Raw genomic sequence first — 18,240 nt, forward strand, 5'->3', positions numbered from 1 at the left:
CTAGGGTTCTTACAGACCATGGATGGATGATGCCTGGTGTAACCTTCACTCGAGTTGGGAGAATTGTGCTCAGTTGTAACCTAAATATTCGGCATGTTTCTTTCAGATCTCTTTAATGGAATAGCAAACAAGCTAAAAGGATCATTTTAATTCTTTTTTTATATACAACTATTCACAACATCAGTCTTAAATGTTAGAAAAAAAATTATTGGAGAAGAAATAAAAGAAAAATATGGGAGAAAATAATATGGAAGAGGAGGAGAATCTCTACGTGGAAGAGAAGGAGAATAAAATAAAAAACTCAACTTGCTTCATTCATTGAAGAGAGGTACATATTTATAGGCTTATTGGATAAGCACTAATAATCTAGAGAATTTTATATATATATATATATTCTATCTCTACGAAACTCTTATCCTTATCATGACAACTCAACAATTTTATCGTATCATGAAGTCTAGTCAAACTTGTCACCTCATCCATTTTATCTCTATCACAAACTCTTATCAAGACCAACTTTTATCTCTAAAAAATTAAAGTTTAATTCTCAACACCCCCTCTTAAACTTAATTTTGTGACTTCAAGTAGATTATGCATCTTGATAATATCTTCAAACTTTAGTAGCTTAGTAAAAATATCAGCAACTTGATCTTGAGACTTTATGTATTCCACTTGCACCTCTTTTTTTATAATATACTCTCTGATATAATGAAAGCGCGTATCGATGTGCTTGCTTCTATCATGGAAGACTGTATTTTTTGCTAGTATTATTGTAGACTTGTTATCAACTCGAATCTTGGTTGCCTCTTCTTGTGGTAAACTTAACTCATTCAATAAATTTCTGAGCCAAACAACATGACAAACACATGAAGTCGCAGCCACATACTCTGCTTCACAAGTAGAAAGTGTGACAATAGGCTATTTTATTTCGACATCCAAGTGAAAGTTATATCTCCCATAAAGAACACAAATCCTGTAGTGCTCTTTCTATCGTCTATATCTCCACCCCAATCACTGTCGCTATATCCTTTAAGTTTGAAGTGGTTAGATGTTGAATAAAGTAATCCAAAATCTATCGTACATTTGATATAGCGCAAAATTCTCTTAGCAATCTTAAGGTGGGTAGTAATTGGATCTTCCATGTAGCGACTAACAAGTCCAACAGCGTAAAGAATATCAGGCCTTGTGCACGTCAAGTATCTTAAACTTCCAACCAAACTCTTAAAAAATGTTGGATCAACTTTTTCTTCTTCATCATGCTTTCATAGCTTGACTCCACATTCTACTGGGATATTTATAGACTTACTGTTATCCATCTTGAACTTCTTTAGTATCTCTCTTGCATAACCTGCTTGTGAGATGAAGCTTCCATCTTCCCTTTGGTTCACCTCAATGCCCATATAGTATGCCATGAGCCCAATATCAGTCATCTCAAACTCTTTAGTCATCGCTTCTTTAAATTCTCCAAACATACTTGGATTGCTTCCTGTGAAGATCAAGTCATCGACATATATGCATACAATCAAAACATCTTTATGCTTACTCTGAATGTATAATGCATGTTCATAAGGACATTTGATGAAGCCTTTCTCTTGCAGGTGCTTGTCTATTCGGCTATTCCAGCCCTTGGTGCTTGCTTTAGCCCGTAGAGAGTCTTTTTCAATTTTAGAACTCTGACTACTTGTCCTTTAACTTCATAACCTGATGGTTGCTGAATATAGACTTCTTCTTCAAGAACTCCATTTAAAAAGCTGATTTTATATCCATTTGATGTATTTTCCACTTATTTTGAGTTGTTAAAGCAATAATTAGTCTGACAGTTTCTAATCAAGCAACAGGAGCGAATACCTGATCATAATTAATACCAGATCTTTGACTGTAGCATTTTGCCACCAATCTTGCTTTATATCTTTCAACTTCTCCTTTGGCATTCTTCTTTATTTTGTACACCCACTTCACACCAATCGCCTTATGTCCTTTAGGAAGTGCAGTTAACTCCCATGTGTCATTCTTCTCTATCGCTTGATTTCTTCATCCATCGCATCTTTCCACCTTTTGCTCTTTATAGTTTCTTGGAAATCTATAGGCTCGCAATCCACAAAGAGACAAAATAGAGTAATATTATCTTGATTTTCAGTTACCTCATAAATGTCTCGCAAGCTTCTAAAGCGTGATACTCTCTCACTTAAATTTTCACTTGAAGTTGATGCAGATGAATTTCCTTGAGTCCTTGATGTTGGTATTACTAGTGGAGTAGTAGATTCCTCTCTTGTTTGCTCAACCCTTGGTTGCTCCACCCTTAGTTACTCCACATCTTCTGTAGGACCGATGCGGCCGGCTAGAAGGGGGGGGGGGGTTGAATAGCCCGGAAAAATCAAACACAACCCTTTCTCGTACGATTAAGCTAACACATAAAAAATAGATTAAACAGAAAATAAAGCATAAAAACGAGGCACCGAATTTGACTTGGTTACAACCGGGGAGGTTGTTAATCCAAGGATGAAGATCACACTAAGAGCTCCTTCAGGCGGAGAAGCCTCGTTTACAGCAGTGTAAGCACAGAAAGACAGAAGCTAAACTAAACAGTTGAAGCACACAAGTGTTGTTTACAATTTCTGAACTGATGAAGAGCTTCTGGACCAAGGCTATATTTATAGCCTTGGTCTGGGCGCCTGGAAGGGTTGCGACAGAGATAAAGTTTTATCCCCAGCGTTCAGATCGCGTAAATCGCGATCTTGGTCAAAATCAGGGTCCGGGCGCCCGGATTGGTTCCGGGCGCCCAGGAGCAAAAAGTCACCTGTGGTTGACTTTTTGTCCGGGACCACTTCTCCGTTAAGTCCCCGTTTCGGTCCGGGTCTTCTGCTCCGGATCCGCTTGATTGGTGATCTCGACATCCGGAATAGGGCTCACCCGAACCCATCTTCCGGTCTTCTCGAGCATGCTTCCTCTCGGCTTCTCGACGTCATGCGTGTCCTTCTCGTCCACCAGTATACTTCGCAGACTTCGTCCCTTGATCGCACCCCGTGCCGACCTGGCTAGCTGCGTCTCTTGCTCCCGAGCAATCTTCCGCTCCGCTTCGTACCTCGGAACCATTGCGCGCACTTCCTTCTCGTCCGCCGGTGTACTCTTCCGCAGCGTCTCGTCCCTCGGACGCACCGCGTGCCGTCCTTCTCGCTAGCTGCGTCTTCCGCTCGAGTACCTGTGCTCCTAAGCTCCTGCACACTTAGACACAAGGTTAGAAAACAACATAACCTAACTTAACTTGTTGATCACACCAAAACCAACCTTGGGGTTCCAACAATCTCCCCCTTTTTGGTGTGATCAACCCAAGTTAAGCTAGGGTTAACTAGACAAAAAATAAACTAACTAAATTTACAATTTAGTGCACAAAGATAGAAAAAAAAATAGACCTATACTTATCCTTCTCCCCCTTTGATCACAAAAAAATGGGATTCCAAGAAAAAATCTAAGGGTTAAAGACTTAGAAAATTTTGAAAAGCTACCTTAAAAAAATTTCTAAGTCAAAAGATTCTAAGTTAGAAAAAGAATTTTGCAATCAATAAAACTTAATAAAATATTTTGAAAAATATTTTTGAATCAATAAAAGCAGAATAAATCCTAAGTAAAATTTTAAGTAAAAGAATTTTGAGATTTATTTTATTTATTTATTATTATTATTTTTTTTAGATTTTAACTTAGGAAAAATAGTTTTTGAAAATTTTTCTAAACACTCTAAGTAAAAGTTATTTTTGAAAATAGAATTAAAAAAAACTAATTATTTAAAAAAAAATTAAGTCAAAATTTTGAACCATGTTTGAATAACTTTTTAAAGCATTAAATAATTCTAGTATTAATGCTTTATTAATTAAACATTTATTTCAATATTTGGCTTCCAGGCAGTGGCGAGGCACTAGGCCTTCTTGGTTATTGGAGCAACAACCACTTCTAGTCAAAGCCCATAAAGAAATTTTTGTTTAATTTTCTCACTTAAAGCGCTAACTTTGATTTTAAAATTTACACTAAGTAAGATTTAGGAACCCAATAAAGGTTCCAACCTACTGGATTAACTAAAAATTTCTTAGGGACATATTTTCTAGAGATATTTTTAATTTGTCCCTGGTGATATCTATAATATCAATTCAAATTATTGAACCTTCTAAAATTGGATTTAGATGAGCAAGCAGAGTTTTTCAAGTTTTCTACTTGAATTTTTAAATTTTGAATTTCTAATTTTTCATTTTCTAAATTTGATTTATCTAGAATTTCTAACGGACAAGATGTAGCTAATATTGCTTTTAAATCTTTATTTTCATTTTCTAATTTGCAGCAATCTTTTGTTAAAATTTTAATGAATTTAAACATTTTATTAGGAGGAAGAGATCGTACCTCACTTACCTTGTCGATCTCGTTGTCGGTTTCTCCCCCTGAACTGCTGCTCTCTTCGGACGTGGCTCCCCCTTCATTGATGCTTTCGATGCTCATTTCGGAAGAGCTTGATTCGCAGTCGTCGTCTTGATGACTCGCCATTAACGCGAGCCCGGAGAACTCCTCGACTTCTGATTCCGACGACGTATCGTCCCACGTCGCTTTTAGGGCCTTGCGCTTTTGGATAGGCTTCTTACCCTTGTCCTTCCCGTTGTTCTTCAGTTTAGGGCAATTGTCCTTGACGTGCCCTTCTTCATCGCAATGGTAGCAGCGGATGGTTCTTTTCTTTCTTCCTGCGGATGGTTAGATTTCCTAGATTTACAAATATTTTAAATCGTCTTACCATCATTACCATTTCCTCGTCGTCGAGAGAAGATTCGACTCAGGTTCGTCTCTCGAAGCTTTAAAGCGACATTATTCTTGGGCTCCTTCGGACCTGCACATCTTGACTCATGCACTTCAAAAGTTGAAAAGAATTCATCTAATGAAATTTTTTCTAGATCTTTTGAAATGTAAAAGGCATCTACTAGTGATGCCCATTTTGAGTTTCTAGGAAAGGAATTTAGGGTATACCTTAGCGAATCTCGGTTACTTACCTCTTCTCCGAGATTCGTAAGTCTGGTGATGAGTTCCTGAATCCTCGAGTGTAGATGTGCAATTGTTTCACCTTCTTCAAATCGGAGGTTTGTAAGCTAGTTACGAAGTAAATCCCGTCTTGCAAGTTTGGCTTCGGATGTTCCTTCGTGTAACTCAAGGAATTTCTCCCAAAGCTCCTTTGCCGAGTTGTAGGTACCGACTCGATTGACTTCTTGTGTTGGAAGTACACTTAGCAGATGAAATTCTGCTTTCTTGTTTGCCACGTGGTCAGCCTGCTCCTTCTTTGACCATTGATTTCTTGCTTTGCCCTCTGGTGCTTCATAGCCAAATTCCATTGTTAGTAATAAATCATAATCTGTTTCAAGAAATACCTCCATTCGCTTTTTCCAGCTAGCGAAGTCCCCTTCGAATTTTGGTGCGTGGATATTGGATCCGGCCATCTTGTTGCTTCGTTCGGTGGTTAGTCCTCCTGAAGCGCCTCGGCTCTGATACCACTTGTAGGACCGTTGCGGCCGACTAGAAGGGGGGGTTGAATAGCCCTGAAAAATCAAATACAACCCTTTCTCGTACGATTAAGCTAACACATAAAAAATAGATTAAACAGAAAATAAAGCATAAAAACGAGGCACCGAATTTGACTTGGTTACAACCGGGGAGGTTGTTAATCCAAGGATGAAGATCGCACTAAGAGCTCCTTCAGGCGGAGAAGCCTCGTTTACAGCAGTGTAAGCACAGAAAGACAGAAGCTAAACTAAACAGTTGAAGCACACAAGTGTTGTTTACAATTTCTGAACTGATGAAGAGCTTCTGGACCAAGGCTATATTTATAGCCTTGGTCGGGGCGCCTGGAAGGGTTCCGGGCGCCCTGGGGGGGATAAAGTTTTATCCCCCAACGTTCAGATCGCGTAAATCGCGATCTTGGTCAAAATCAGGGTCCGGGCGCCCGGAAGCATTCCGGGCGCCCCGGACAGCTCCGGGCGCATTCCGGGCGCCCCGGACAGCTCCGGGCGCCCCGGACAGCTCCGGGCGCCCCGGAGCAAAAATTCAACTGTGGTTGACTTTTTGTCCGGGACCACTTCTCCGTTAAGTCCCCGTTTCGGTCCGGGTCTTCTGCTCCGGATCCGCTTGATTGGGTGATCTCTGACATCCGGAATAGGGCTCACCCGAACCCATCTTCCGGTCTTCTCGAGCGTGCTTCCCTCCGGCTTCTCGTCCCTCGGAATTGCCGCGTGTCCCTTCTCGTCCACCAGCGTACTCATCCGCAGACTTCGTCCCTTGATCGCACCCCGTGCCGACCTTCGCGCTAGCTGCGTCTCTTGCTCCCCGAGCAATCTTCCGCTCCGGCTTTCGTACCTCGGAACCATCGCGCGCACTTCCTTCTCGTCCGTCGGTGTACTCTTCCGCAACGCCTCGTCCCTCGGACGCACCGCGTGCCGTCCTTCCCGCTAGCTGTGTCTTCCGCTCGAGTACCTGTGCTCCTAAGCTCCTGCACACTTAGACACAAGGTTATAAAACAACAGAACCTAACTTAACTTGTTGATCACACCAAAACCAACCTTGGGGTTCCAACATCTTCTTCTTCAAAGTACGGGAAGAAGTTGTAATTTTCATTTCGAGATTCCCAATTTCATTCTTCTTCTTCATTAAATATGACATCTCGGCTGATGATTGTCTTCTCAGTATCTGGATTGTATAGATTATACCCTTTTGAGTTAGTATCATAACCAATAAAAATAAATTTCTTACTTTTATCATCCAATTTGCTTCTTGCTTTATCAAGCACATGAACGTGGGCTATACTTCCAAAAACTTTTAGATGAGAAATCACAGGCTTCCTTCAGCTCCATGCTTCTTGTGGTGTCTTGCCCCACACACTCCTTGTTGGTGGTCGGTTGGATAAGTATACTGTACATGCAACCGCTTCTGCCCAAAGTTTCTTTGGTAGCCTCTTGCTTGTGAGAATGCTCCTTGCCATGTCAAGGATGGTTCAATTCTTTCTTTCTGCCACTCCATTTTGTTGAGGGGATCTTGGAACTATCAAGGATCGTCGTATTCCGTTGGCTTCACAAAATTCTTGAAATTCCTTTGAGGTAAATTCTCCTCCTCGATCAGAACGCATAGCTTTGATCTCGAGACCGCTCTCCTTTTCTATGATAGCTTTAAATTTCTTGAATATGCCGAAGACCTTCGATTTTTTGCTTCAAGAAGTATACCCAAGTTTTTTGAGAAAAGTCATCTATGAAAAGACTGAAATAATTACTCTTACCAATTGAACTTGGCTTTATCGGACCGCAAACATCTGTATGTATAAGTTCAAGAGGCTTTTGAGCTCTTGAACTTGACTCCTTTGGAAAACCTCTTCTAAATTGCTTCCCACGTAGACATGCTTCACATACTTGATCAGGATGTTTGATGCAAGGTAGTCATCTCACCATCTCTTTCTTTAAAAGCAGTTCTAGTCCTCCGAAATTGAGATGTCCAAATCGAAGATGTCATAGCCAAGTGATGTCTTTGTAACAAGCTTTGAAACAGTTGACAACATCATTTTGAATGTTAAGTAAGAACATTCTATTTTTTTGACATAGGCACCTTAGCAATTAAGCAACAATATGATCTTTCAAGATGAGCATACCATCTTTTAGATGAATATCATATCCTTTTTCCAAATTAAAAGTTATCCTAAGCTTAGGATGTTGCTCTTCTTATTTGACACAAAGAAAACATTTGAGATAAATTCATATTTTCCATTCTTCAAACGGATGAGAATGTTACCTTTGCCTTTTACCTCAATCTTTGATTCATCTCCGAAGGATACATTACCACCAACTGATTCATCAAGCTATTCAAACATGTTTCTTTTCTCACACATATGATTACTTGCACCAATGTCGAGATACCAAATTGTATCTTCTTCTCTTTCATTATCTTTATACGCTAGCAGTAGGGTGTCATCTTCTTCTTTTCTTTCTTCTATATAATTTGCTCTTTCATATACTTTATTCTTGGGCAATCTACATTCTTTTGCATAATGCCCAAATTTGTCACAATTGTAGCACCTAACTTGAGATTTATCGTACCTTGAGTTTGTGTACCCTCTTCCACGTCCTCTTGTTGAATGTTCTCCTCTTTCATTGTTGTTGTTGGAAACTCATCCTTGCTCATTATGACGGCCTCGTCCATATCCACGACCTCTTCCAAGTTGATTTCTATTGTTACTGAAGCTTTCATCTTTCTTTGTTGGTTGAATATATAGTCGTCTTTAGGAGTTGTTGAGTAATTTCTTCATTTATCTTCTTCTTTTCTTCATGGGCTTGTAATGAACCTAGGAATTGCTCAATCGTCATGACTTATAGATCCTTAGTCTCTTCGATGATGGTTGTAATGCTATCAAATTTTGAATCTAATGATCGAAGAATTTTCTCAATAATAGTTACTTCTTCTAGTTTCTCACCATTTCTCTTTAGTTGAATGGAAATAGTAGAGACTCTAGAAAAGTAATCGGATACTAACTCACCTTCTTTCATACGAAGAGCATCAAATTGTCTTCTTCATGTCTGAAATCGTACCTTTTTTACTTTTTTTTCTCCTTGATATGAGATTTGGAGCTTTTCCCATGCTTGCTTGCGCAAAGTTGCACTTGAGATTTTCTCAAAACCATCCTCATCTAAAGCTTGATAAGTGAGAAAAAGAGCCTTCTTGTCTCTCTTTCTTAAATCTCTCAGACTATCTTTTTCAGTCAGAGTTAGTGTCGAGTCGTCATGTGGCTCAACATAGCCTTTTTCTACAATCTCTCAAACATCATGAGCTCCAAGAAGTGCCTTCATCTTGACACTCCAATTGTCATAATTACTCGCTTTGAGTACTGGAACTTGGAAAGGAACCATACCTCCATTAGCCATGGCTCTGATACCACTTTGTTAGAAAAATAATTATTGGAGAAGAAATAAAAGAAAATTATGGGAGAAAATAATATGGAAGAGGAGGAGAATCTCTATGTAGAAGAGAAGGAAAATAAAACAAAAAACTCAACTTGTTTCATTCATTGAAAAGAGGTACATATTTATAGGCTTATTGGATAAGCACTAATAATCTAGAGATTTTTTTTTTATATTCTATCTCTACAAAACTCTTATCCTTATCATGACAACTCAACAATTTTATCCTATCGCGAAGTCTAGTCAAACTTGCCACCTCATCCATTCTATCTCTATCACAAACTCTTATCAAGACCAACTTTTATCTCTAAAAAATTAAAGTTTAATTCTCAACATTAAATTCCCAAATCCAAGTCTATTATCAGTCCTTTTTTTTTTTTGTTACAAAAATTTTAGTTAGGGAAGATTACAATTCTTAACTCCTCCATTGATGATATATATATGTATAAGTGTATACCGGGGGAATTTAAGACTGATATGGTGAATAGTTGTATATAAAAAAAGAATTAAAATGTGATGCTGAGCAAAATATGTACATTATTCGGAAGTTACAGACGGATTAATAAGAAAACAAACGAGAAATAATACAAAAAAGAATAGCCGAATTAGTTTTAAACCTATTATGAAATCAAGAGCGCAAAGAAAAAGAGATGTAGTCATAATATGGCTTAAGCGAAACCAATTGTTTCAATATCAAAAATAACTTATCCTAAACATTATCTAAATATAGGTTTATATAGCTCTCCAACCCTTAAAAAATCTATATAAAAAATTAACCAACAAGCTGACTTAGTTCCCTAAGATTAAGGACAAGGCTAAATATAATTAAGGAAAAGATTAAGTAAACTTAATAAATGAATAACTAAATAAAAAAAACTCAGAGGATGAAGATCCGAATACTTTGGAATCCCTTCTGCATGAGTTGACCAGAGTTGAAGAGAACTCATCCTCAAGTTTACGATGAATGTATCTAGCGCCATAGCATAAGGACTTAGGTGTGTCATATTAAAAAAATTAGAAGTTTTTAAGTGACTAGGAAGGCGCAATCTGTAGAGATTATTGTTAATCTTTTTTAGTACCTCATAAGGTCCAACCTTTTGATCTTTGAGCTTGTTGTATTCACTAATAGGAAAATGGTCACGAGTTAATACAACTCAAACCATATTACCAATCTCAAAAAGAACTTGATGTCAATGCCAATCTCCTCTAATCTTGTACTCGGTGTTGCATCCTTGAATAACTTGCTTAACCTACTCATGAATGACCTGAAGATGCTCGGCCATCTCCTCAGCTTTTGAGTTAGTAATCCTGGACATGAAATAATAGAGAATAAATCCAATACCCCGGATGTGTTTCGTCCATAAAGAACTTTGATAGGGCTCAAATTGGTTGTCCTGCTATTTGATTGTTGTATGTGAATTCTGTTTAAGGTAAAACCAAATCTCATTGCTTTGATTTAGTTCCCGTGAGACATCTCAAAAGATTTTCCTACCTCGATCTGACTACAAAAGAAAGGGAAAAAGAGAGAGTGCCGGCCACCAAGGAATAGAATAGGAAGAGGAGGAGTCGGCCCTTATGGAGCAAGAGAATTAAGAGATGTGTGTACATCCCATAAGGCACCCTCTACCTCTCTTTTATAATCCTTGATCATGGCAAAAAAATAAATTTTAATAACAATTAAAATCTCTCTTTTAAATTTCCTATTGTGATGGCTACAAAAGGAAAGTTTAAAAATTAATCTCTCTTTTTTAAACATTGTAGATGACTACAAAAAAAATTAAAGATTAAAATTAAAACTTTTCTTTTAAATCATGGTTACAAAAAAGGAAAGTTTTATCAAAATTAAAATCTCTCTTTTAAACATTATAGATAACTACAAACATGGAAAAATTTTAACAAAATTAAAATCTCTCTTTTAATCCTTTGTAGATAGCTATAAAAGGAAAGATTTTAAAATTTAAAATTCTCTTTTAAAATCATGTGGATGGCTATAAAAGGAAAGATTTTAATAAAAATAAAATCCCCTTTTAATCCTAGTGGTCGGCCCTAGCTTAGGCACCAAGCTAGGCTTTGGCCGACCACTTCTTGGGCTCCAAGCTAATGCTTGGCTGGCCCCCTTGCACCAAGCAAGAATATGTCCAACCCATTACTTGGATAAGAAGTAGACTTGGTATATATAAGACTTTATAGAGGCTACAACAGGGACCGAGAGAAGGAATTGGTTTTGGTCTCCCGATAAGCTTGAGCTTCCTGTGTTCGACCCGAACACACAACTCAAGTTCATCAATAATAACTCATACCACTAGAGAGTTATTATTGAACTACCGTACCAATCCCATATTACATTATGGGCTCCTTCTTATTATGAGTGCGTTAGTCTCCCTGTGTTTAAGATATCGAATGTCCTTTAATCAAATGAGTTACTGACACTCACTTAATTAACATCTAACTCCAAGAGTAGTATCACTCAACTTCATTGTTATGCCGGACTAGGTCCACCTGCAGAGTTTATATGATAATCCTTATGAGCTCCTCAAGGGGACATCATCAACCTAGATTACTAGGATACAGTTTCCTTCTATAATCAATAACACACCATATAAATAATATTATTTCTCAACTTATCGAGCCTATTCATCCAACTGAATAAATCTCACCCATTGATAAATTAAAAAAAATAAATACTAAGTATATGTGCTTGTTATTATATCGGGATTAAGAGCATATACTTCCATAATAACAGAGGTCCTATTCTTTTATGCAGTCAGTATAAAAAGAACAACCTCAAATGATCCTGCTCAATGCACTCATAGTGTACTAGTGTAATTTTATAGTCCAGATAAACTAATATCAAATTATACTACGACCATTCCAATGGTTTGTCCCTATCTATCTTGGTCGTGAGCTACTATTTATAATTTATAAGAAACTGATAACATGATCTTCTGTGTGATATCACACACTATGTTATCTACAATATAAATTAAATGGACAACTACATTTAATATAAATGCAGACATTTAACCAATGTGATTCTTATTTCAAAATAAATGTCTATACAAAAATTTAGGATTTTAGTATACATCATAACAGTGAGAACTAGCAAGAGAGAGAGAGTTTTACTTGGTTTGGGAAGAGCTCAAGGAGTTTGGTTTCGTTGTGGTAGTAACTAATGTATCATGTTCTATCCTTTCCTCATTGTCAATCAACATGTACTCGTCGGAAGTTATAGCTACTACCCTTAAGCACTAAACAGAGAAGATCCCTGTGAAATCCTGTTACGGTTAACCTCTATCACTAGGGCGCCTTGGTAGATCATAAGAATGCAAACCTGATTTGTATCATTAAGGATAGAGATAGGGGTTTGGTTTGGTTTGGTTTCTTACTTCCTTGTGGAGGAATTACCTCTCCTTTCGAGGGAGTATCCTAAATGTCCATGAACGGGTTACCCCTGTCACTAGGGCTCCTCGGGTATACAATATAAGATCCTCTCTTTACGAAATCAACAATCCCAACACAATCAATTAATACGACAAAGCAAATCTCATGCATATCAAATTGAAACAAGACAAGCAAAAGCATTCAATGAGTGAAAGCATAAGCATGAATCTTACATCATAACCTATTCACAACTACTCCTTAATCCTAGAACAAAGAATCTACTCCATAGACGCAAGGGAAAAACCCAAAGACATAGTATAATTAAATATTCAATCCCCAGACAAGAAGAGAGAGAGAATAGAGATGCTTATTCAATGGCGTCGAGTGATATTCGAATCGAACCCTTTGCTTCTGGAGTTGATGTGGTGATGGAGATGATCTCGGATCGTCGAACAGAGGTCCAAGATGGCGTGGAACGACACCAAGGTGTATCTCTCTTTTTCGGCTCTCCCCCTCTCAAGGGGAAGGGTTAAGAGCCCTTTTATAGGCTAGGGCATGGGCGCACGACCCGTGCCACGGCTGTACGAGATCCGCATGGCAAGCTCCTCTCCTTCTTCGGGTAGAGTGACACGGTCGTGCGAGATCTGCACAGCCATGTCTTCCTTCGGTCATGAGGCTCAGCTGTGCAAGGTCGCACGACCGCGTGCTGCTCTCTCTCGGGAATGGCCACACGACTGTGCAGGGTTGCACGACCGGTGTCAAGTGATTTTCTGCTTTTGCTCCGATGAATCAACAATCATCATTTTCGTTCTAAATATTATCCCTGTCAACACAAAATCAAACAAAGAGCAGATCTCTGGTAAAAGAGTAATTAATACTGAATAAACAATAGGAAAGATGATTGTGCGAAGAATATATACAAATAAAGTAAGTGAATGTACGTTAACATAGATATAAACGATCATAATATCTATACACATTAATCAATTCAGGATTTAAGTAGGAGAAGAATAATATTAGAGGAAAATTGTGTTATTTTAAGAGGTGTGGGTATGCTTTTGATAAAAAAATAAATCAATCAACATAAAGGCTCCCTTTTGACAATTTAGTAAAAAAAAGGGATGCCCTAACTTAATTTTTTTTTAAGAAAATAAATTTTTATTTGACCAAAACCAATCTCAGTGTACATTTTGTTACTAAAAGCTAAAACAATACTAAATTTTATGGAATCATTACAGCTTGGTGGCCTGACTCCCTTTAATTTATATCTGGTTAATAAAATAAATAATTTATGTATTTTATTTTAACATTTGTCATTAAAATTAAATTAAAAAGTCTCTGATATTAGGTATTATCTTGATTACATTTTTTTGTCATTTAATACATCATAAATAATTAAGAAATAGTAGAAAAATCTAAAAGATGAATTTTTAAATTATAAAATTATATATATATATATATACTTTCCTTGATTTTAGGTTCTACCACGTGGAAATGTTGTTTAATGAAAGTTTAACTTTAGTTGGTCATAGCAAGAAATCATGAGTTTATCTCGATGGGTCGATAATGCTAGACTTAATTAATTTGTCTGGTGTGTGTGTATATATATATATATATATATAAAAAGGAAAAAAATTATAAATTTTAGACCTCAATTTCAATCTTGAAAAGACAGAAAAGAAATCTTACCAGAAAAGTAAATTTCATAATAGACAGAAATTAATAAAATAGACTGTTGATATAGACAACTCTAAACCCTAAATGCTATAAATACTTAAAAAAATACTCTAAATGTCATAAAAATAAAAATTACTAAACATAGTAAAAACTACTCAAAAAAAGGTCTAAACGATGGAATTGGGCCAAAATTTGATAATTACAGGTTCCCTCAAAATAAATATAGATTTTTGAATTCTACACGTGTGACATTCTACCTGATTCCAAATTCTGAGTCAAAAATTATACTCCCAGAAGATTAGGTTCTCCTATGCTGATTTGCATCATTATCATTTAATTAAGTTTTAGTTAAGTCTTGATAATGTGTTTAAAAAATAAAATAAAAATAAAAAATGATAGGATTTTTTAGTACCTTTTATTTAACTTTTAACAATTATATAATAATAGATGCATCCATTAAACCAAATTATAATTAAAATTTAAGTTATGTTTGAAACTTAAGCTTAAGTTGTATTCAAACTTTTTTATTAAGTAAATACTAAATTTATTCATGAATATTCGAATAATCAAATTAGAAACATATTAATCATTAAAAAAACAATAAATACATGCTGTGACTGAATTTGCTAAACTAAATGAATACATTCTTATTATTCCAAAATAAACTTTAATAAAATTAAAACTACACGCGCATGATCCGAAATTTAATAAATATTTTGCTATCAATGCAGACAACTTTCATCTAATTAAACCATCTATAAATAAATCAAAATCTTGGCATAAATTTAATATTCCAACAATTTAGTGTGTATACAGTTTCTATAATTGCAACGTAATTGCTTGGAAAAATAGAGGTCATTTGTACTTTCCTTTGTTTTTATTTTAAATTATCTCACAAAACAACTAATTAGGTATGTACCAAATCAAAATGCAAAGAAATCCAAGTAAATCTCCAATTTTTAACTCTTTCCATACAACATTTATTCTATATATATATATATATATATAACACTCATAGTTCAAGAATCACAGTACTACTCAACAATGGCTGGACAAGTAAGAAAGCTAAATTATCCTCGTTAATTGTTTATTATTCTTTTTCTTGAAAAATAAAACAAGTTGGTTTTAAAAATATTTTTCTTCGTGCTTGTTTGATTTTGCTTCAGAGTGTTATCGTCATCAGTCTCTTTGTTCTCCTTCTTCTTGCTTCTTCCTCTGCTGCTACTGAGGTTTTGGCTGATCCGTCAATATACAACGTCTTAGACTTTGGAGCCAAAGGCGATGGCAACACCAATGACACTCTAGTAAGTAATTAATTAAAACAACATCCATGATAGTATGATAGTAAGAGGTAGGATGGACTCTCATGCAACCGAGAGTATGCAATTCAAACAGGGCATCTCATACTTCCATGGTGTTCCAAGCACTCAAGTATGTTGAACCATATATATGTCAGAACCCATATGTGTTTTTCAAACTTATCGTGGACAGACTCCGATCACCTCTATGAAAAAAACATCCATGATGAATCAGTGTATTTTATTTCTATCTTAAATCTTTAACTACTACTGTTGTTTCAGGCGTTTGTAAAAGCATGGAGTGCAGCTTGTCACAACAGCAAGACACCCTCCACCTTGCTCATTCCGGCAGGGAAGACATTTTTGTTGTCTCATATCAATTTCGAAGGACCTTGCAATAACTTCATTTACGTGATGGTATATACATACATATCTACTCTACGTATCGTATATCTTTGACGAAGACTGATGATATGTTATTGCTGTGCCAAAGGTTGAAGGAAACCTTAAACGAACAAACGAAATATGGCCAGAAGCTTCCGGCTGGCTGCTTTTCATTCAAATCAAAGGCATAAAAATCTCAGGCTCCGGCGAGCTCGACGGCCAAGGGGCAAACTGGTGGTCATGCAATGAGAAAAACGTAAAACTTTATATCCATCCATCTATCTATTTATGTATGAATATTTTGAGATCATGGATTCGAATGTTGGACAATAGATTCAATCTGATCCGATCCTTTTCTGAACCTCCACTAGCAGAAGTTTCTTAAATTGAACTGTCATCCTTTATTTATTTATCTATCTATCTATCTACGTCGCAATTAGTTATCTATTTCTCGACACTAACTGCATTATTTTTGATCGACTGATTTATATTGCAGCAATGTACACAAGACAGGCCCCATGTAAGTTGGCTGAAACGCATAATTGGTGAAGAATTTAAGTTGAGTGTGGGACATTGTTAATGAAGTATAATTTTGGTTGCAGAATCTACATATGTTGGGTTGCACCGATGCACAGATTTTGGGACTGAGGTCGATCAACAGCCCGATGATGCACATATCTGTGGGGAATAGTGAGCGAGTCAATATCAGCGACATCACCATCATCGCCCCCGAAAACAGTCCCAACACCGACGGCATCCACGTCCAGGAAAGCCGATTTGTCGACATCAGAAACTCCATAATTGGAACGGGAGATGACTGTGTGTCACTGAGCGAAGGTGATGAGAATATTTTTGTCAATAATGTAACATGTGGCCCTGGCCATGGGATAAGGTATATATACTTAATTACTTACTAATTAGTATATTTAATCGTCATTAAGTAAGTAGTCTCAAAGCAATTAAACTTGATTATGCCATTAATTAATTTCATGCTTGATTAATTTTTAGCGTTGGGAGCTTGGGCAAAGATGGGTCCCGGTCAACAGCATCCAACATCTATGTCTCCAACTGCACGTTGACCCAAACAACCAATGGAGTCAGGATCAAGACATGGCAGGCAAGATGATTTGTATATATTTTTAGTGGCATTAACCTATAAACAACCTTTATGGTGATGTCGTCTTAGTTTTTTCTGATATTTCTAGTATTTTATAATGTTATTATAATTAAGATATCAATATCCACTTCAAAAATGTCAAAAAAAAATATTTATATTTCAAAGATATTTATAGATGTATGTCTTATTATTGTAATAAAAATAAATTTAAATGTCACAGCATGTTAAATTTAAATGCCATGGCATGTTATATTATTATTATTAATATTATTATTATTGAATTTTACAGGGAGGTTCTGGTTTTGCGAAGAACATATCGTTTGTGAATATCATCATGAATGACGTGCTTAACCCCATTATTATAGATCAGTACTACTGTCCTGACAGCTTCTGCGATGCCAGTGTAAGTAGAAAAAAAAAAATTAACTTAGTTACAAATAACTCCAATGTTAATTATGATCATTGATGATTGATGGAAGGGGAGCCTTGGCATAACGGTAAAATTATTGTCATATGATCAAAAGGTTACAGGTTCAAATTCTGAAAACAGTCTCTTGCAAAAAATAGGATAAAACTGTGCACAATGGATCCTTCTTTGGGACTCCGTATGATGAGAGCTTCGTGCACCGGACTATTTTTTTTTTTTTTATCATTGACGATTGATGCTAGCTAATTAAGTAATGCTCTACTACAGTCATCAGGAGTAGAAGTGATCGATGTGAAATACATTGGAGTGACAGGAACCTCATCGAGCGAAGTAGCAATCGCTCTGAATTGCAGCCAAAGTGTGCCTTGCAGTGGCATTGTCATGGACACTGTCAATCTGTCGTCTGCAAATAAAGGAGGAAAGGTGCAGTCTTACTGCATCAGTGCCAATGGATATACGAAGAATCAAGTCACGCCTGCTGTTTCTTGCTTGACCCAGTGAACCCTTGCTTGCTAGGGTTAGGGTTTTTTACGTACGGACAATGGATGGTGCCTGGTGTAACCGATACTCAATCTGGGAGAATTGTGCTCAGTTGTAATCTTCAGCATGTTTCTTTCAGAATTATTCTTCAATGGAATAACAAACAAGCTATGAAGAAAAAAAATATGCTCTTAAAAAAAAAGTAAATATATTATCTTAACGGCCCCTCTAATATCGGCTCCACGGATATAGAGGGAGATAAATATAAGTACACAAGCGTTAGAGGTATGGTGGGATAAACCCAGGTCGTCAGCTCAAGAATCGACTCATGGAAATTACGCTAGAGATGACTTACGTCCACCGTCCTAGTATCAATCCTAGATATATATGGAGGGAGGTAAATGCAGGTACACAGACGTTAGTGCATGGTGGGATTTGTCGTCAGTTCTTGATAATCGACCTCTGACCATTATACCAGAAATGTCATACACCTATCATCTCTACTACGCCCTGGGGGTA

The 18,240-nt window shown here is 36.7% G+C and overlaps 1 protein-coding gene across 1 annotated transcript; it reads left to right on the plus strand.

The window, feature by feature from the left end:
- Positions 1-15,059: 15,059 nt before the first annotated feature.
- Positions 15,060-17,742, plus strand: LOC122033742 (polygalacturonase ADPG2-like). The gene is made up of 9 exons (XM_042592907.1): positions 15,060-15,071; positions 15,182-15,319; positions 15,596-15,730; positions 15,807-15,953; positions 16,194-16,217; positions 16,300-16,589; positions 16,706-16,814; positions 17,104-17,217; positions 17,509-17,742. The coding sequence occupies exons 1-9, from the start codon at positions 15,060-15,062 to the stop codon at positions 17,740-17,742; spliced, it is 1,203 nt and encodes a 400-aa protein (XP_042448841.1).
- The last annotated feature ends 498 nt before the right edge of the window (positions 17,743-18,240 follow it).

Source organism: Zingiber officinale, chromosome 11B (genome assembly GCF_018446385.1).
Source record: "Zingiber officinale cultivar Zhangliang chromosome 11B, Zo_v1.1, whole genome shotgun sequence".
Classification (NCBI taxonomy): Eukaryota; Viridiplantae; Streptophyta; class Magnoliopsida; order Zingiberales; family Zingiberaceae; genus Zingiber; species Zingiber officinale.